Genomic DNA, 21,768 nt, shown 5'->3' with positions numbered 1-21,768 from the left:
ATATATCACAGACAGAGATGTCCACACGGTTTAAAGGCATTTTCTATGAAGGAGAAGGGTCACATGTGCGGATGGTTTTCACAGAGAATTAAAAGGACAGGCCTAGTGACTCTTATATTAATCCATTCGTCCATTTCTAACCACCTGATTCAAATTCAGGGTCGCAGGGAACTGGAGTCTGTCCTGGCCAGCAACAGGCACAGGGCAGGGTGGCACGCAGACACAGACACCCTCACACCAGGACCGATTATCCCAAAAGCCAACTACCTTGCCAGTATGTTTTTGGCCTGTGGGAGATAATCGGAGCATTCGAAGGAAACTCATACTCAGCTCGGTGAGAACATACAAACGCCACACAGATGGCCGTCCAGGAATTGAACCCAGAGGCCCAGCACCGTCCTGCCCTTATAAACACTTGTTGTTATTTTTATTGTGCTAATATTGCATTCTCTCTAGCAGTTTTGTTTCAGAAATATTGTATGGGTATTCACAGTATTATTAAAGTAGAGGTTTTGATTCAGTTTCAAATATATGGATTCGATACTGATGAATTTCAGACATTCAGAGTTCAGAAACAATATAATGTAATAAAAAGGCAAAACACTCGGGATTTAGTCTTTCCTTTGATTTTGTTTTTACGATGAGAAACAGAAACAGTGACTAGTGACGGAAACTTTGTTTGAGCAAATTTGATGAGTAACTTCTCAATTAGGAAGTCTTTTCATGGGAAACTGTGAACTCAAACACACACAACGTTAGAATACCACTTCTTTCATACAGTGACCTTCAACCCAGTTTGACAGGAACTGTAATAACGTTTTCCCTGCTTTCTCGCAGATGAAATGTTGGAGCTTGCAAGGGAATGACTACAGACCATTTTTACCTAAGAGAGGTCCTCTTAGAAGTATTTTGATGTTCAGAAAATTGGAAACCAAACAAATAAAAAAGGCCTGTTACCTGTTTTGAGCAAATGGTTTTTAAGGCCATCTGTTATCAGAAATCATTGTCCTGGACAGGAACAGCGACCGTAATCCTGCTGGGCTAAAAAACTGGGGTCCAAATGATGTTGCATGGCAACTAAGTATTAGAATACTTTCTACAATACTTTGAAACATTGGTGTATAAGCTGAGAAGGTGAACATAACAAATGACTTTATCCCAGTGAAGGAACAAAAAGTGCAAACCCAATTAAATATGAAGCTCTGGCTCCCTCATTAGTGCCTAAAGTACAAAAAGCTGTTTTCTCTCATTATTTTTTTTCCGGTAGTTTTTTTTTTAAAGCAAATCCAATTAATGCCAAGCACGCTCACAGGCAGCAGTTCACCAAGAAAACAGCTGATTTATCAGAAAGTGAGCAAATATTTGATTTCTGAACATGTACGTGAAAGTAGTGTGCAAGATTTCAATTTCTATCTGACAATGTACATGGAAATCTATGAGCAAAGACATCGATCCATTTTAAGTACATACAATGGAATTGGTCTGGGTGGGACACATTACAAATGATCATTTATAAGTATTTTAATGTGCAGATTTTTTTCAAAATACGGCCGTAGCAATAGCTGTGCTCTAAAACACTTGTTTAAACAAATTGTGCTCATGTTCGGTACAGACACAGAGACAGAAAACTAAGACATGACAATGATACATACAAGTTGTAAGTTTTTTAATGAATGCATTCTGTTAAGAGACCCGGACTTACTTTACCATGGGGATCCCTGCTGTGTTTAACCCTCAGTGGTGCAGATCACATTAGAAGCGAATTATGTCAAAACTATTAACAGTTTTAACCAAACATTCTTGGTGAGAGAACAAGGAAACAGAGGAACAGAAGCAGAGATTAATACACTGGAAGGACATCCATCATAATACTGGTGTTGCCATTTTTAATTGCTTTAACTCTTTCACCCTTTAAGCTTGTTTGTTGCCAAATTGTTGACTTTTTAAATTCTTGTTGAATTAAAAACAAATGTGTTCAATTCATCAAATGTCACTGCAGAGCAGGATCACTTATAACCTGCTATCAGCCATAGTTCTGAAACTGAACTGCGTTGGGGCCAGCCAAAAATCTATTGCATTTCTTTTTGGAGGTTGTAAACTCTCATTTTTGCCTGCTTCAGTTCTTTTACGTTAAGCACTTCTGACAAAGGGAATAACAACACACTTCACAGGAAAAATAGTATCACAGTAGGCTGGATATGCCATTCAAGCATGAAGTCACACCATTCTGAAAGTCCACAGACACCCAGGGCTTACCAGAGCCTCCCCCTGCTGCTGGCAGTTCACTTGTGAAGTCTGGCAGCACAAACATCTACAGGTCCAAATCTGCAAAACACTGCTGAGCCACGCCAACGTTCTGGCTGTACTTTTTTGTTTTCTCAGGAAAGAGAATAAGGGGTAAATTTAGCCACGTTAAGGTTAAACATTTTTTAAAAGAAACGTAACCTCTTTTATCTGTGCTATTATTCCCAGGTTAAAGGGGGCCTTGGGCCGAAGATATTGGAAAACAGGTTATTGTGTGCTCGCCGGTATCCTCCTTCCTGTTTTCAGAAAAGAATTACGTCAATGTGAGGTACATGAAAAATGGCCAAAAGAACAGTTTTCCTTTATTGTTCTCTTTAAATGTCCCTTCGCTTGCATCCTTATGAAGTTGTACAGAGCCGTTAGATTAATCATGTCACAATTGTACACATAACATTACTTCAGTGGAAAAAGTAACATAGCACCAAATCAATATCTGCTCATACGCTTCATATGCTTAGCTTTCAATTAAGAAATTCAGATGTAATTATGATGGATGAAAAGACTTCACAACTTAGTGTATTTCAGGGGGAAAAAAATCAAATATTTTCTTGAAACATGGACTGTCAGTTTCTGAACTTCGACAGAAGGACTGAAGTTCATGAAGAACGATACCAGAACACTCTCTCCTTATTTTACATGCCTGATATAAAAAAGTACTTTAAATCACTGACTGTGTAGACATTAAACTGATTAAAATGTTGCAGTTGAAAATGAAAGGGATGTTTACAGGCTGGTTAAGTTTTTCCTGTGTTGTTTTTATTTCGTGTGTATATAGTACACAATTTTGCAATACAGCTGAGGCTTTAGTTTGTTAGAGGTTACATTTGTAAAAACAGGCCGGAGCTCACATTTGAAACTGCTTGGGTGTCTCTAAGGATAACAGATGACAAAGAGGTTGAAAACACAAATGGGTGCTTGTTAGCAGGAAGCATTATGCAATTTGTTTGTCCTTCACTGGCCCGTGGACGGAATGATTTAAGCTCAGGGCTGCATGTGAAGCTGTGGAGCGTGAGACCCACGGCAGGCGGCTCACACAGGACTGCTGGAGCCCGTGAGCAGTGAGTCACTCACACTGGGAACAAAAGCTACACCTGCTCTCCGCAAGGGGAGGGAAGCAGGAACTGAAACCAAATTCACCAAACTGCAACGACAACTAATACAATTATATACACCCTGAAACCCTGATTAATGCCCAGGTTTCCCTTGCAATCACATGGTTATCAGTTTCACAGGTCACGAATGGCTGCATGGTGGAACGCTGTGCGGGCCGTATCACTGAGATGATTACTCAGTTTTCACACTAAACCGATTCCCGTCTTATGTACACAAAAACCAAGGCATGAAGCCAGGCTCCTCTGTGTTGAACGGAAGCACCTCCAGAGGCGGCGATCTCTTTCGTTACAAAAAGAGTCAATAAAGTGCTGGTTGTGTCCGATACATGACCATCCCCACCTTCAGGACCTGTGAAAGGTCTAAAAGGAAACACACTGGGGTTGCAGACAGCTGCCAGGTTATGCTAATGCTTTAATATCTCCTGGGTTTCGGAGGCTTGCCTGTAGTCAGTCAGGCTCATCCATTCTGAGGCAGCCTTTAACGTAAATTACTGCCAAACTTCTGTGCCATTCAAGCCTGCTATTTGTCTGTTAAATGTTATCCACAAACCAAGGTTTTGTTTTTTTTAAACAGAGAATGCAAGTTCATTTTTTAAGCACAGGATTTTGACTAATTTTATGGGCATCAATCACTTGATCTCATAAAAAAAGTATTTACCTGCCAAAGAGCTTTTTTATTTTAACAAAAATACAACTAGACGTCTCTGCCCAGCAGAGTACAATTAACATTCAAATGCAAACAGGATACTTTTAGTCAAACTGCAGTTTCCTGTAAATACCATCCCCTGGCACTCAAAACATTGGTAAAAACCTTTAAAAAGGACCAATATAAAGTGAGTTCATAGAAATTAATATGTTCCAGAAACAGTAAGAAATCAGTTATTTTTCCACTTTAACTGTTCAAAATACTCTGCCAATTCCGACTTGCACTTCCTCAAAAACACAGTGACTGTTAATTAAGATAACAAAACCCCTCTTTTTATTCCCAGCTATGTCGTGACAGTGATCGGTGGCCAATGAAGACCAGTGTCAGACAGCACTTGAAGGGTTTAAAAGAATCATCCCATGTGGAGCGTTTTAAAGAGGAAATGAGTTCCATGCCATGCAGATTTTCAACATTACGCCTGCCAATTAATAAAAAAAAAATACCTAAAAAAAATAAAAATGGGAAAGTCTTGCAAAGTGATGTTGATCACATGGAAAACATTCAGCGAAGGGGTTCTCTTCAGGCGCTGGTGACTCACATTTTCTCTGGCCTCCTTATCGCAGCTGCGATTCGCTGCCTGGACTCTCTCATGGAGGATGCGCTCCCCCGTGGAGGGTGTGGAAGGGGGATTGGGGGTATCCCCTTACTCCCGCTGCCCAGCCAGGAGCTGGGAGCTATCTGGGGGCATCCGCTGGATCTCGTCACGCTGTCACGCTTCATCTGCATCTCCGAGCCCCGGCTGCTGCTGCCGCTCCTCTGGCCCTGGCTCTGGGCAGATGGAGGGGTCGAGGCCAGGCTGCCGCGCCTGACGGAGTGCCGAGAGAGCTGGAGCCCCCTGCCAAGCTGCGTCAGCTCCAGGAGCTGTTCCCGGGCCAGGCTCAGGGCTTCCGTCAGCTCGTAGCGTTCCTCACACTCCCTGCGCACTGTCTCCTGGAGCAGGGAGTTCTGAAAGCACAGATCACAGCACCGGCGCTCATCTGGGCTGCATGCCTGCATGTTGCACTCATCAGGCCCTAATCACATCCAAGAAATCAGTGCAATACCGCACGTAAACCAGACTAAAGCCAGTTGACATGCAGTCGGCTCACGGCACATTTACATCATGTTAATGGCCAGAATGCAGAGCGGTTTCATTTGCTGATTGACTCTGAAATGTGCATTTAAAACAATATTCTTCCCTCATACTGGCATACTTGGAAACAAGGATGTAAAGTATTTCCCAATATCCCCCCCACCTGCCAGCCAAAGAAAGCTTCTGCCACAAGTTTGGAGCTGATTTTGCTCTTCAAAGACGTATGTAATAACACCACCTATTGGCTGCACGGTGAATGTTCAAGCCAAAGCTGTAAAAGGTTTGGAGACTGAAATCTGCACAAGCTCAGATCATATTTTTGCTTGTCTGATTCGATCATTTTCTCTTTGATACAGCATGCATAAAAAATTTTAAACCTGTCTGGCATTTACATTTAATGTTCTGAAATAACTCATAGTATGTGAAAGCTAGCTCAAATAGAGAGCTGTTACACGAAAGGTTAAAGGCACAATCAAGAATGCACATATCCATCTATTCTCAAAGATTTCTTAGTCCAATAAAGAACAGCTGTGAGCTGGAATATAACCTGGCAGACAATGGGCACGAGACAGGATACATCCTGGAAGAGCTGCAAGTCCATCACAGGACATACACACACCGGGGACAATTCAGAGACGCAAAATAACCTGGACAGTATGTCTCTGGGCCATGGGAGGAAAAAACAGCACATCCTGAAAACCCACATGGCCACAATGAGAACACAGAAGCTCCGTACATAAAGTGCCCCAGTCTGGAATCAAACCTAGGACTCAAGAACTGTGCCTCCATCTCTCTCTATATAATATATATATATAGAATAATACACATGCTGATTACAATGCGTTTGCGAATTTCTAAGATAAGGTGCTTTCTCATTCTGTTTTTAGTAACATTCTATTCTTCACTCACTTCCTAATTCCCTCTGAAACATCAGACTGATCCTTTTACGCTGGACAGCCCCTGTTCTATTCTTCAAGACAAAGAACGGCGGCACTGTCAGCCAGCTTTGCTCACTGTTCAATTGTTACTTTTGTTCTCCTTTAAATTAGTGACACGCAGTATGCTGCTAAAAATAAAGTTGTTCCCTTTAAAGAGCTGGATCATGCCTTTCTATCCAGGCATGAATTTTGCATTTTTATTACTGTCTTCCTCAAATACCCGTTTCCAGACAATCCTCATAATCATAAAAAGAACCAAAGAATGCCGGAAACGAGAGAAAAACTTCAAACTAAATAAAGTACATTTGTGATCTGTTTCTACTTGAAATGTCCCGAAAACAGAAATACCACTCGGTTTGCCATCAACTATCTCTGTTTGTATTTTACAAGTCCAATTTATAAAAAGGTCAGGTTTTGATGACATTTAACCTGACAGATTAACCTTTACTTCAAGTTAACCTTTAGTTCTCTGTTACAGAATTTAAAGTTTTACAAAAGGAATCGCACTTACAGTGACACATGCTTTCAATATGCCTTTTTCAATGAAAGAAGTGGGTTCAAGAACCAGTGGACACATTTACCAGCTTTACTGCATGTCTCACTGTTGCTTGTAAGTTAACGCTTTTCTGACATTGTTGTTTTCGGTTTGTGATTCTTATTACTACTGTTGCTACGACTAACCTCTCCCAAACACAGTGCTTTATCCACACCTTTACTCCCACAATGTTCACAGAAACCTGATAAATAAATAGACACATGTCTTATTGATCTCTGTCCCCCAGGCCAGTTCCAGGGACTTCAACTCCAGTCCTTCAGAAGCCTTAGTTTTCTTCAATTTTTATATGACCAGTGTGGAGTGGTGACTCTGTGGCTAAGGATCTGTGCCTGTGGCTAGAAGGTTGCTGGTTCAAATCCCACGGCTGGCAGAGGAATCCTTTTCCATTGGGCCCTTGAGCAAGGCCCTTAACCCCAGCTGCTCCAGGGGCGCCGTCCAAATGGCTGACCCTGCGCTCTGACCCCCAGCTTCTCTCCCTACCTGTGTGTCTGTGTCTCATGGAGAGCAAGCAGGGGTATGCGAAAAGATGAGTTCCTAATGCAAGAGAATGTATATGGCCAATAAAGTGATCTTATCTTATCTCTTAATTGAGTCTTTCATGTATTTGAATGATTTAAAGACGCCCGCAAAACCCAGAGCCAAGGAGAGGAGATGAGAGCACCAGAGCCATAAGAAAATCAAGGCAGCAGTCCCGTAAGGTTAGGCTTCGCACGGTTTCGTGCCAATTCCAGATTCCCCCCCACTGAGCAACGGGAGCCGCTGTTGCGTGGTGAGAGCAGAATCTCCCCGGGCTCCACCCTGCCAGATCCCAGGAGAGCGCGGCCAGTTCTTCACCGCCCATCTAACACAGGAACACTGCGTGACGAGGAAGAGGAAAGGATCCTCCACAGTGCCTGTCTATTCCGCAACACACCAAGTTCCACCTTAAAGAAGCCGAAGGGTGCGTGACCTCTTAATCACTATCAAATCAGGGCTCAGTCTGTTGGTGATTAAATGGACATCGTTAGAGCCCGGCAGTTTTTTTTTGTTATGGAATCAATTTTTTTAGATTTTCTAACAGCAACAAAGAAAAATGAGAAATACATCTGACCTTTTTTTTTCCTGCTTCTTCTCAAATGGAACTTTATCATTGGAGCCCTATGTGATCCCTGTCATGCAGTATTCATAAACTGTTAAATGTAAGCGCTTCAGAATCAATAAAACTATTATAACTGGCTGTTGAAAGTGTGGAATTAAAAAACACAGGGCCCGAGGCGTGCACAGGCCCCTGGCATTGATTTTATATCATGAACAGATATGAAAATGACTTCATGCTATCTTTAAAATGCCATGAAAGGCAGGACATAAGAGGGCATTTTTCTTTACAAAAAGAAGCACCTTCTATTCAGCATAAAAGAGTATGTCAGCTGTAAAATTCGACTAACCAGCGCGTTGTGTGGATTGGCCAAGCACACAGCCGCGAACAGAAGGCCCTCCAGAAAACGAGCATGCCACAGGACAAAATAGGAATGGTGACTCAGTGCAGGGGGCTGCTGCTAGAATAGACCCTCTGTGTTAACACCTCGTGCTGTGGCTGTTGCTCACCTCCTCTTGCAACTGAGATGATTCTTGCGTTAATTGTTCCAGTTCCTTAGTCACGGCGCTCAGCTTTATTGACTTCTGTTCAGCCTCCTGTCTCACTTCTGAAAGCAAGTGGTCAATGGTGTGCTTCTCGTGCGCCAGCTGGTTTTCCAGGGCAGACACCACCTTCCTCAAACTGTCAATCTCCTCCTCTTTGCGGCTGTCCCTCTCGGTCAAGCTCAGATGAGCCTCCCGGAGTTTTTCTTCCAGTAGCAACACTTCAGCCTTCAGCTCCTGGGTAGCAGTAAGAACAAGGTCTGGCACCTGCGGAAAAAAAAAATTCAAATGCATGTATTCAAAGCCCTGGCATGTTAAGTGCTTTAGTCTACTCGGAAATCTCTTTCCACTCGAATAAACCCTGGCGCAGTGGTCAGTGGTCAGCATTGCTGCCTTGCAGTGCTGGGGCCCTGGGTTCAATTCCAGATCTAGGGTGCTATCTGTGTGGAGTGTGTGTTCTCCCCATATCCTCCTGCAGTCTGAAAAATACTGGTGGGTTATAGTTTCTGGGAAAACTGGTCCTGGTGTGTGTCTATGTGTCTGCCCTGTGATGGACTAGACTCCTATAAACATACACCTCAACTGTTAATTATTGCCCATTTACTGGTATCCAAAAAAGGGAACTAAATACCTTTTTTCTGAGTTCTTCAAGCTCGTGTTGGTACTTCAGGAGCAATTCCTGAAACTTCTGTCTTTCGATATCTAGTTCCACACTAGCTTCCCTTCTCAAGCTCAGCTCGTTTTCCTTTAAGTGCAAGGAGAGCTTGGCTCTTTCATTTTCAAGTTCTTCTCTGACCTGAAAGCAAGAATGAGGTTAATTAAAACTAATTTAAATAAGTGCCTTTTCTTGGTTTTGGAAAGATGGTACAACACATCTCAAATAAGCCTTGTCGTGAAAATGTGGATGTAAATCTCCGATTCATGAAAACAACTTAGTCAGTTAGCAGCCATGAACAGGGAACAATTGAGTGCTGGGGAAAAAAAAGTTATCACCACATTCGTCAAAAAAAAGAAGAATAAACAAGGACTACCAGGCATGCAATTGTGTTGAAGGAAATTCCTCACACCAGAATAAGGCCCCCACATTTTATGAAAGAGTAAAAGAACAAGTGTTGTGTGAGAAAATAGGTTGGGTGACCGCTTCCTTAAGTTGGTTAGGCATTCGTGTGAGTTTCAGGAAACCAACCAGTCTTTCATGTAATTATTCTATATAAAGACATTTCAGCTAATATTACAACGTTTCAGGAACTCCCAGCAACCTTGAAAAAAACGAAGGATGTTGAACATGGATACTGCACAGGGCCTGAAGCTTCGAGAGCATACCCAAGCGGAGCTCAGTCCTGTGAGACTCGGCTGCAATTGTTTTGGCTGGAATACCAACACTGTGGACAAATGCAAGTGACACTCTGTTCTGAGAAGGCCACATCAGCAGCACAACGGCATTGTTTAACGGACATCACCTTTTTTAGTTTTGTTTTATCTGAGGCTGTGGTGTATTATGCTTGCCTTATAATTTCTGTGGGCCAGTGTTTGCAAACTGCAATGGGAACACTGTGCTGAGATGCTGCAGATTTGACCGTTTTTCAACAAGTTTCGTTCCTTATAAAGCTGATTTAGAGGACAAAATATAAATACGTACTCTTTTGAACTCTGCAAACTCTGTTCGCAGGTGTTGTTGCTTTAAAGCCCTTTTACGTATGTTAAAGGCATGTCAGCTTTTTTATTAGTTTAACCTTTTACTCATCCATTTAATTCAAATGTAAGGCAAAACAATCTCACAGCAGGCATGTTCAAGCCAGTCATACAGGGTTAACAGATTAGGAAATTATTTTGCACGAGTCAAGACGTTTTGGGTCTGTTGGCAGCAGAGAAGAAAATTAATTCAAGTGGAAGCCAGACTTGCCTTACAGCAACATACCTGTGACCTAAGATATTCAGCATCCACCATCTTCTGTCTGAAGCTCTCTAGCAATTGCTGAATTGTACTCTGGTGAGAGAGTACTGTGGTTTCTCTGCAAGGCAAGTCAGACACAAATATGTATTCAGCACATGGGAAACATACTTTATATTATGGTATCACAATAACTTAGCAAAGTCTGTGACTAGTCCAAGATCACAGACAGATGTTTTAGGTGCTTGCTGTATTAACCCCCAACTGTATTTGCAATATTTGAGGCCTATTCTTAACAACAACATTTTAAGTTTTAATAAATGACATTTGAATTCAAAGCTGTGGTAAGGGACTTAATTGCAGTACTACTGCAAAATAATCCCATTGCTGAACTCTTCCCTTGGGTAATAACACTGTTTCTTGCACACTGCACAGAAGAAAAATAACGTACCAGAAAATGTACCATAATTAAGAAGCATGGCATAACAATTCTAATAAGAATACCTTTTGTCATAGAAATACTATCTATTTTTTAATTGGACATACAGCTCAAAAAAAATCTATACAAATGCCATAGCCATCTCAATAGATATTTTTTAATCTGCTGCAATCAGTAGGGAGCCCACATCCTGCTGTAATTTTAACCACTCACACATAAGGTTTATAATCTGTTGTGTCTTTTCGGAACGTGCCCGTGACAAACAAAAACATGAAAGCAATAATTCAAACAGCTGGGAGAGAAAACATCGAAATCCTCCAGATGTTTTCTACTAAACAATGCCTTTCATGCTCTATTACCAAGAAAAACTATCTAAAAACTGATATGGAAAGGCGACTGCATGGCATATTTTGAGATTTTTTGATTGCTGTGAATTACAATGAAAGATCAGTGAGCATTAAACTGAAGGGAATAAACCACCATTTCTGTACTCTTCATTATTACTATCATCCAAGTTTTGAAGTCAGTTTCCCAGAAATTTTGCATTTCCATGGGTATAAAGAGAAACAATTTCTGGAGGTGATATTTTTGCAGTCATATTGCAAACATCCCTCTAACCTATCCCCTTGTTAAAGGGTTCCAAAGAACATTTCACAGAACTGTCAGTGCAAAATAATTCTGTTGGTTATTTGTCTTATGAAAGAACTGTCTTGTAAATCACTGTAGTTGCCAAGAAAATGCAGTCTGTGCTACTTAACTGGATGAATGCAGAAAGGGTCTTCCAAGATATTACTAAGAAGGTTATTACTTGGTCGAATGAATCTAACCCAGTGAGTATGGGCACATTAAAACTTCAGGTAAGGAGCAAATGAAAACAATAAAACCTTTAATTTTCAGCTTTATGTTATAAAAATAAAATTATCTGACAATGAAGCCTTCTTTCATTAATTGGAATATGTGGTATATGTTACTCACTCCAATGAAAATATCCCATATATCTTTACCTATCACATCACATATTCGTCATCGTGCTTGTGCACACCTGTCCTATTTTGGGAAAAGTCCCTTCCCTTCTCCTTGGGTTTTGCTTCCCAGAGAAATTCTTGGTAGAATGTGGATCTGATTAGGATTAAGGCAGTGTCTTTAATTTTGGTTCTTGAGGCCAGATATCTTTAGAAAATGACATTAAAGGAAGCATTCATTTTTTTTCAGATTGAAGGCTATACAGTATGTGCAGGTACGTTAGTAGACCAAGACCCCAACTGCATGAGCTCACCCAAGCCTCAGGGCAGCTCGCAAGACACAGGAAAAATAAACAGTATGTGGTTTTAGCAGTTAATTCATGTGCGTGCACGTTTCGTGCTCTGCAATCTTAGGCACATTCAGAGCTTTCCAAATTCAGAGCTATCCTAGGAAAACCTCTAATGATTCTACCAGCACAGTTTTACTACAAAACTCGGGACTCCTTCACTAAGATCTTTCAATTGCTGCATCCATGAGTTTATTTACATCATTTGCTGAGAGCGATTTAGTTATTCCCTGTACTAAAAGCCTTATTTTTAGCATTCACAAGCAGACGAGCCCAATTTAAAAAAGAGACTCTTGCAATCAAATTCATACTATGAGTTTCAGTCGATGGGTATAAGAAGTGAACTACTTGTTCTTTTCCCCTGTGTGTTTACCATTAAATGGGCCATAAAAATTGCATATGAGAGTATTTGTGAAAAGCACCATTTGTTGTGACAACAGGAAAGTCCACACCTTTGTCCATTTACCTAAGGAGGCCAGAGATACAGTATAACTGCAGGCCTATGTGAAAGGTGACATAAAAGGGCGGATGAAGACTCCAGGTTCATATACGTTTATGGATTCCACTATGACACTTGGGATTGTAATACTGCAATGGTGTCGAGTATTTGGCAGTCCCCAAACTGCAGACAATATGTTTCTCTCATCTCTCAGTGAGAATGATTTACTCCTTCAGCACCAGAATACACCATGGCTAGCTTCTGTCTTAAGTGAAATTGTCACTCTTTTAAAGGGCTGTGTATCCCAGTCATGTCTGTTTTCGAAGCTTTGAGGTTGGAGAGCTAACAGTGAGCAAATGTGCAATACTGGAGAACAAAGGAGAACATGACATATCCGCCCAGAACCTACTTTGCCTGTTAAATATACTGGTGTGGTAATAGTTTATCTCTTAGTGCTGAGGCACCAAACATCTCCATTAAAATGATAGTTTCAGAAACATGAGATAGAAAATTAGTCATACTGCCTTAAGAATTATTTCTTTAAGCTTCTGCATCCTGTGAGAAAACTGAACTGCTTTGTTTCAGTTCCAAAACTGACTTAAAAAAAAAACTGAAATAATCTGATGTCAACAAAAGAATTGCCCTACTTTGATTACACCAGTTTTACAAGCTTGGTAAAAAAAAAAAGCCGTTTTTAGTAAACCTGCTTCTCATAAGACGGGACTGCCAGAATTTTTGAGTCATAAAATGTCATCTTAAAAGTGCCTGGGTCATGTCACTATACAACTATGACCTGAATTTCCCAAGTGTCAGAGCACCAGCAGGGTAGAGATGGGAAAAGCTGGTCAAAGATTGTTTGGCTTCTCAGCGAACAGCAACTCCTATGAGTACCTGCAGGGTCGCAGTGATGTCAATGAGTGATGAATGTCCTCCAGTTAGCACTAACTCTCCTGTCAGGCACTATGGAGCTTGCAGCAGCTCAAAGGATGAATGGCTCTGCTAGAGGACGTGTCCAAGGGAGGGTCAAACCCACAAGAATTATTCACTCCTGAGAAGGTGTAGGAGTGAATGTCAGAGAGCCTAGTCTTGAAACAACCGGTCATCCCAAACTGGGTGAGTACTGAACATGACAAAACATATCCTATATCCCGAGATTCTTTTATTTTTCTGTGAACAGTGCTGTGCTATAAACAAAACAAAGACTACAGAAAGAGCTTACCCAAAGGCTGGTCTGAATTATTCAGTATGGTCCTCCATCTTGTAATAAGATTGAAATTAAAATGATAACCAGCAAGTTCTCATTCTGTCTAGCCCATAGTCAACTACGTTATTACCAGGAATATTGCAGGTTAGCCTACACTATATTTTGAGAACAACATCAACTTCCCCCAAATTGTATGTCTAGAGTAAATTAGGAGGAAGGAAAATATTTGTGTTATCAATAGCCATAATATGCAATTCCAATAATATCTCTCTGAATTCCCTCAATCATTTTTCAAATAAATGATGGCAAAAAAATTCTCAAACAATTTTAAAGTAGGTCATTACTGTATATAGCCTAACAAACGTTTGAGTTCTTTTAACTCCACTCTGAAATGGAATTACACAGAACTGGCAAAAACACTTTAAATATGAAGGATGATAAAGGTCTTCATAGAAGTTATGTTACATTATACTGTAGGATTGTATAATGACTAATGATATATTTAAAAGGCAAAGGACAAAGGATTCAGAAATGAATCCAATATAACAGACATTTCACAGTTCTATAATTGATCCTTCAATATTGTGTGCATATTATTTTTCCACTTCTAACCAACACAAATGTCTCGCTGTTTTTATGTTAAATTACTCCATTCAGCAACCAAAACAATTTTATGACACAGCCATGCATGCAAAGTGAGAAAGATCCCAAAATAACTGCTGTGGTCTCTGCCCACATTTTAAAGTATGAGTTGTGATGTCCTTAACAGAATAGGAATATGAATAGCTTTATTGTTTACCAGTAAATGAAACTTTTATATGTGTGTATATGTACTGTCTGTATTCTTGTAACTTCAAAAAGCGCTCCTTTCAATCTTGAGCTCTTGCAAGAAAACATTTGTCTCTCAAACTCATTCTGATCTATTTTTATGGAGAAAAAAAAGTGTCACGGTCAAATACCGATCTCAGAAGTGTTCCAGTGACTAATATTTGCAGTCTTAGCTACTGAGGTTTGATTAGTTAGACTGGGTGACTCTTATTGCGTACCAGCAGGAAGTAGACAAACAAGTCATTAACAATATAGTCAGGAAGAGGTAAATTCTGTTTTTCTTTTTAAATCATGCTGTGTTTTCCCCTACAACGTTAGCTAAACTGCAGGTGCTATACTCTTTGGCAGGGTGTTTGGGTAACTGAGGAAAACAGTTGTGCTTTGAAAAGAGGAGGCACATGTGTGTGTGCCTGAAAGAAAGTTGGACAAACCTGCAAATGTCTCACTGCACATTAAGACAGATTTCTAAGTCATCTAATTTAAGGAGTTTCACTCTTTTATAATATCTGAGGTATTTATAGTGGCCGGTGTGCAGGACAGTAATACAGAACACGTGCCTGGCTGTGTTATAGCAGATTTATTTAGTTTTTTCTTCACTACATCATCCCCCGAGTTGCCAGAAATGCATGAGCTCCTGCGCCTCTCATTACGGTATTAATAAAACGCAACAGGTGATAACCTTTCGCTCTTCAGCATTGTGATTTCCTCCTCGGCTTGCTTCAGGGCAGCTCTCAGGGTTGCATTTTCATTTTCTGTTCTGGAGTTTTGTCTCACTCTGTCCTTTTCCTTTCTCTCCCATTCAGACAGCTGCTCCTGTAAATGCCTGACCTGCTGTTGACAGGTCAGCCAACTTTCTTCTTTGTCCCTTAACTCTCTGCACAGTCTGCAGGAGAAAAGAACATCACACAGTTATTTCGCCAACAGGTCACAAAAATGGTGCAATAATAGCTATGGATATAGATGAAGTTGCAGTGTATAAACACACTTTACGTAAGACTGAATCAGGTTTTCAGAAGGTAATTACTATATACACATTCTGTTCCAGTACGGAGGGTCTGACTTGCATGCTCTCATCTATCGCCTGACAAGTGCAATCTGTACTCGGCGAACAGCACTGAAAATGTGGCCTACATGTGAAAGCAATTTATTATATATGTATTTCTAAGAATGGCAGTAACGTGAAATCTAACACCTTTGCGCCTAGCATTCTTTCTCACCAGAAGTAGTTTCATTTGATTTTCTTCTTAGAGACAGTGTGATGCCCTTTAAAGGATTTTCATGTTTGGTAACTTGATCACAAGAATGTGATTCAATTTGTCCTCCCATAAATAATGCTTATTCCTCTCTTTTAAAGATAAGCACATAGAGACACAGAATGCTGTTTGTCCTCACAAATATACATGAAAAGCTATAAACTTGGATAACACTTATAAAAGAGGGTGTTTTCAGACCCCATGTCATTGGGAACTTTGGTCTTTAAGAATTCTGATTATTGTTTCAGATGTACGTTTATTGAGTAATGCTCTTGATATCATTCTCATTATATTTACAAAGAGGAATTTGGTGAATAAATAAGAGATTATAGTAAATCTATGCATATATGTATACATGCATTTTATATGTATATATGCATTTTACCTTGCATGAACGTCTTTTTGTTCCTTCTCAAACTGAATCTGCTTGTACCGATGATCTTCTATCTCCCTGGATATAGTCCTAGGGGGATAATTACACATGTTGGAAGTAAAATTAAGATACATCTGCTTATTTTCAAAGAGGTGTAGTCGCTAAGAGATATTGTGATAATTTTCTCCCCTGCATCCCACTTTCATCTTTAATGGTTACAACCTGTCATAACAAACATGAAACAACATGGAGGAGCGCATAACCCTTAAGAGAAATTAACAGATAGTGTACAAAATTAATCACATTTCTTTCTGGGCAGAATGACATTTTCAGTGATTTTTAATATTGCTCACATTTCAGTTCTAATTGCATGGTATAAAATTATAGTCAAGCAAATGAGGTCCAAACAACAGTTTGCTTCAGCAAAGCATGGAGCACTGATCAGATTCATTTTATTGTCTTACGTTTGATTTAATTATGTCGTGCATGCTGGCAAACGGGTGGTCCCCTACAAACCAGCATTAGTCATACACCATTTAAGAAAGGCCTTGATCATAAATAAACACTGAGCGTTTTCAAATTAGAAGTAAAATAAGATAATTCTTTAGTGAATTGAAAGGAGTTCCTGACAGACAGCTGAAACACGTTACTCTTCCTACTGATAATACCATTAAACATTGGTGCCTTGGGGTTTTGCTAATGGAACAGAACAGAGGAGAATGTGTTTTTTAATACCCCTGCTGCAATAATAATGACAACAACAACACATATAAAACACTGCACATGCAGAACCATCTGAGTTAAAATCATTACATTCTAATACTTCTGCAACCATGTTTCATTCTCATTGACTTCTCAATGTGGTGAGAGGCTTAAATACTGCCAGGCTGACTGTATGACCAAATTCTCTTTATCTCAATCGTCCTGTGAACAGTTGGTGGCCAAGGCACTGTCATCATTTTTCCCCCATCAAGATCCAGCAAACTAAATCTATTGGATGTCTTGGCTGCATCTATTTCCAAGGCTGCAGGCCAAAGGATTCCTAATAATGATTCCTGAGACCTCATCATGTTAAGTGCTTCGCTGCTGAGAGAGGGAATATTTTAAACTCCTTTTGCCTCTCAGGCTGTCTCTCACACTCTCCCAGGGTCAGACTCAGTGTGGGGGGTGAATCGCGATTGATACTGTCTGCTGAAAGCTTCTGAACTCTAATTCTCTCACAGCAAGAGTGTGAGAGCTACACAGGCACAATTCATAAGGGGAAAAACATCCACAAAGCTAGACCTGAGCTTTTAAATCAGTTCTCAGTTTCCCCATCTCATAAACAATGATCTGCTCCCAGAATGAGAGTGAATGGAAAGGGCATTTGGTCTATTTTACTTTGATTTTTTTCATGTCTTGTTAAGATAGCTGGGATTTAGCTACCCATGCCTGCACTACAAGCAGGGCAAGGTACAGTAGTCTGGTAATAAGGAATAAGCCAAGGTTAATTCCACACTGGGAAGGAGAAACACAACACACGGTGATGCAGCTCCACACTCCTAATCTGGTAAAGTTCTGTGACATTATGACCTGTATAGCAGATGACTGTAGTTCCATCTACTATAGGCAAGTAAATTACAGTATATGTTATGGCTTGTTTCAACTCAGAATTGTACCTCTGTTCTGTATATTTAAGGTAAAGGGAAACACCTCACGAAAATGCTAAATACACATAACTTTGCAATGAAAAGTGCTTCATAAATTCAATCGATATATTCTGGAGCGAGAAATGGAGAAGTAGATTTAAAAAGTAAAAAAAAGGGCAATTCACCATCTTGAGGAAATATCTTGGTTTTGTTTTAATCTTTGTATATAGACACTAGATGTCCTACCCAAACATCAAGCTTGTGGTGGTTTAAACGTGTAACGTCATGTAAACATTTACAGAATGTAACAAATATTAGAACGATACTGAAAGGAAATGATTTGAAATGAAGGGTTGCTGCTCGACACCCTAATCAAAATGTGCTGGGTCAACAGGCGTGTAGATCACGACTGGATAATGACATCACAAGATGCCACTCACAGAAAACGAAAAAAATAATACTATTTTGGGCATCTGTGAAACCAGGTAGAAAGTCAAGGAGGTTTTTTGATCTGGGTCGACAATTATTTTAAATCGGCCCACCAATATCATGTGGTTGAAGCTGTGAGCATAAAGACAAGCTATGGTTTTATGGTTCTCATAAATTTGGGGATCTGAGAATTATCCGCCTTCACCAGAACCTCTTGTTTCTGTCTATACTCTCCTCAGTGCATACACATCTATGTTAATAATTATTACATGCACTCAAAAGACATTGGAAGGAAACTCATAATTTGGAAGGTTTATGGCAACAAGCTGCTAACAAAAAAAGGTTGCTGCAGTTTTGATCTCCCTCTTAGGCTGGCAGGCTCCTGGTGTGCATGACCAGATGTCTGAATGATTTGTGCGTTTGCTGATCTTACATATTCTATTTAAGGTCTGGTTTATAATGAACATTCCAAATCCGCATAGTGTGACATACAAATTGTCTGTTTGGTTTAATTGCAGACCAAAGTGTCAGCCTGGGTGCTTGCTCTTCTTCCTGAAATTACGTGGGATATTCTTTGAGGTTCAGTAATGGGGAACAAATGGCGTAGGAATCCGAAGCATGCAAGTCTTCTCACAAGATGTACAGAGCGTATTTTGGCCACAAAGTCTGCATTAGCAGAACATTATCTGCTCAGTAGAACATAACCCAGTCAACAAATGAGCTGATAGAGTGCTTGGAGTAGATTTCTGTAAACTGACACTCTCACGTAAGTCTGTATGTGAAAGTAGACATCCCCAATTAGTTTAACAAGGGAGACCTGGCCATGTCTTAAAAACTCCACATTTTTCTACACTTTTAAATACACTGTAGCATAACAGGCGGTCAACAGTTTATGACATATCTTTCTTCTTGGGTTTTCATCCCGAACAAAAAAAGGCTACTTAGCTATTAAGAAGTTGTTTGGATTTTTAAAAACTGTTTAAAATTCTTTAATTAAAAAATGATTTCTTGGTCTTAGAGTGGTAACACAAAAAGGTATATCATACTTTTTCCAAAAAGAACCCTCATGAAGTGCAAAGCAATTTTTCTAAATCTAAATCAAGCACTCTTTTCTCATGCTTCAGAATACTGTACACAGGACAGTGTTGGGAGTTGAGACTTCCAAGGAAAATTTTAATGCCCTGACGGGTGTTATTCATTAAAGATCCCACTGCGCTGTTTGTGAAAGTAGGGATGCTTACCCTTGTGTCTTGTGTCACTAAACAACAACTTGTGTCCACTCTAAACAACATAGTTTTAGCTTTCTGTAGGGTCTATTACCTACTGTTATTGTGAAAATGTTATTTTTCGTGCAGAACAGCATGTTCTGTTTTCGGTGAACACTGTAGTCCCGACAGCCTGTTTTTTATTTAAAATTTGGTGCTTTATTTTATCAGTTTCTCAGGGGTTTGACTTGTAAACTTTTAAATTTAATGTTTTACTTACCCTTTTACATTCCTAGAGTTCTTTTTAATGAACAAAGTGACTCTAGAAATTAATTGTGTGTGTCTGTTTTTCTATAGCTCCAAGGAGACCCCCACGACACTGCAGGTGTAGAAGATTGTCTGGGGAACAGGTCAGAGGTCTCCTAGTAGCCATAGAAACACCAACACACACAAGCACAGACAAGATTTAGTAAATATCAAAGCTATGGCATTAGACAGCTTTCACATAATTGAACGGATTCAGTCAGATGAAGCCCCGACAACTTGTCAAATTTAACAACTTTCCTTTCCTATAAATAACGGCTTCTCATTAAATTCAAACAGCATTATTAACTCATTTTAAGGTGCATACTGAAGACCAAAGGTCATCACATAATAGCTGCAGCATTAGGTTAAAAATTACCATCTTGACATAACATTGTTTCCTGTAGTATGGAACAGGAACCCTCAACTCTGATGGGGGTTTACAGTTGTAAACTTGTATTACAGCTGTAAGCACTGGGTCAGTCTTGGGATTTTCCCAGCGATGTGGCTTATAGGAGACCTGGTTGACAGGTTTTAAAATCCCTTCACTGAACACAGAGGATCCTGACTTTAAAAAATCTGTTGTTTCTCCGGATCTCACTTTAATACGGTTTAGCGGCATGTTAATATAGATACCTAAAAAATAAGGGAGATGTACTGAAGGAGGGACATAATTTAATTAAATGGTGATGGTGTTTTGAGACCAATGAAACATTTACTAGAGAGAACTTGCATCTTCTAGAGGTCAGCAAACAAATCTGTTTAAGCCTCTAGAGCTACACTAATATATCTACAGTATGGACAGGTTTGTTTTGTCATCAGTTCATTAAAATTGATAGAACAAATTCCTTTTTAAAAATGACTATATACTGTACATGTTTTAAAAATGACTATATACAGTATATGCATCAGATCCCTATATATACTAAAAAATAACTTTAGCTCTTTTCCTTGGCTATTAACTTTCTTTTTTATCCATTGAACAAACATGTGTGTCATTCTGGACAGCTGATTTAATTTAAGGCTTTATCAGGTGCCTGATAGTTTTACCATGGTAGTGCAGAATTTCAATGTTGATACTTCAGGCACAGCCTCCAATGTTGTAGAAACATAGTCAATAACAACCAGAAAAGCAGTAGGGGAGCAGATAAATGATATGCGTGAAATCAACAAAATCGAAGAAAAAAAAGACTCAGAATACACACTTTAAAATACCAAGAAAACATTTTAGTGTCAATAGTATTTGTTAATTGAAAAGGACTGGGAAGGATGACTGAACTGTATTCAAGAACTGAATGACATGCAAGCCATAAATTAAGGAATCAATAAAAAACACCTTGAATTCCCAGCTTTAAGAATTGCTAATTATAATATGCCAAGAGAGTAACCAAAATGAATGGTTATGAATTACAAGGCAGGCACACTGTTTGAAGATATACTGTGATATGTAAACCAATTTAACTGTTGTGTTTGATGTGAATAAGACCGCCGCTCATTGTGTTCTATCACAGTGATTTGTGGGGTGGTGATACAGGCAGCGCTCATAACTGCAGAGTGATAAATTGCGAAAGGGAACTCCTAACAATAATTCCTCACCTTTCTATTGCGCTTTTCACCCTAAAAGATCTGAAAGAGTTTTACTTTGCAGCAAGCCCCTGAGTTACACATGGCAGGCATTACACGCAGCGGCCCCAGTGTTCAGCAGGTCAGGTCGAGAACTGCTTCAACAGATGAATTTAGGGGAAATCTTTGACACCACTGTTAACACCCCTCCTCTTACAAACAGAGCCATGGGATCTTGTAACAACCAAGTAGTCAAAGATGTTGATTTACCCCCTACAGAACATGGTCTCCTGTTAACAGACTTACGTACATTTACTATAGTTAGGAAGTTTTGGTCCAGAGGGGAACATGGTCACTGCTCATCCACCAGCACAGCTTTCTGCAATAAATTTCCCTGGGTTTCCTGAGAGGTCTCTTATTCCAGTACTGACCAGGCCTGGCTTGACTGAGCTTCCGAAATCTGATAAGACCAGGCTAGAAGGCAATAACACTGCTGTCCTTTACTGGGTATATGGGTATGGGTATATACAGTATCCAACCACCCATTTTCCAACTGCTTCTTTCCATTCAGGTACACTTTTTTTCTTCTAGAGAAAAAG

General features: G+C 39.9%; 1 protein-coding gene across 5 annotated transcripts in view; it reads right to left on the bottom strand.

Annotated features, from left to right (window-relative positions):
- Positions 1-1,389: 1,389 nt before the first annotated feature.
- Positions 1,390-21,768, bottom strand: part of lekr1 (Leucine-, glutamate- and lysine-rich protein 1) — a 50,554-nt gene continuing 30,175 nt past the window's right edge. For all 5 annotated transcript variants that reach the window (XM_069197627.1, XM_069197628.1, XM_069197629.1 and 2 more), the window contains 6 exons: positions 16,054-16,131; positions 15,095-15,298; positions 10,224-10,317; positions 8,937-9,101; positions 8,273-8,572; positions 1,390-5,067 (listed from right to left, as the gene is read on the bottom strand). In XM_069197627.1, coding sequence (XP_069053728.1) covers positions 4,657-5,067; positions 8,273-8,572; positions 8,937-9,101; positions 10,224-10,317; positions 15,095-15,298; positions 16,054-16,131 — 1,252 coding nt within the window. In that variant the 3' untranslated portion in view covers positions 1,390-4,656. The remainder of the gene's footprint in view (positions 5,068-8,272; positions 8,573-8,936; positions 9,102-10,223; positions 10,318-15,094; positions 15,299-16,053; positions 16,132-21,768) is intronic.

The sequence above is a fragment of the Lepisosteus oculatus genome, chromosome 13 (genome assembly GCF_040954835.1).
Source record: "Lepisosteus oculatus isolate fLepOcu1 chromosome 13, fLepOcu1.hap2, whole genome shotgun sequence".
Taxonomy (NCBI): Eukaryota; Metazoa; Chordata; class Actinopteri; order Semionotiformes; family Lepisosteidae; genus Lepisosteus; species Lepisosteus oculatus.
The sequence above is the reverse complement of the archived record's forward strand: the minus strand, read 5'-3'. Positions and strand labels throughout refer to the sequence as shown.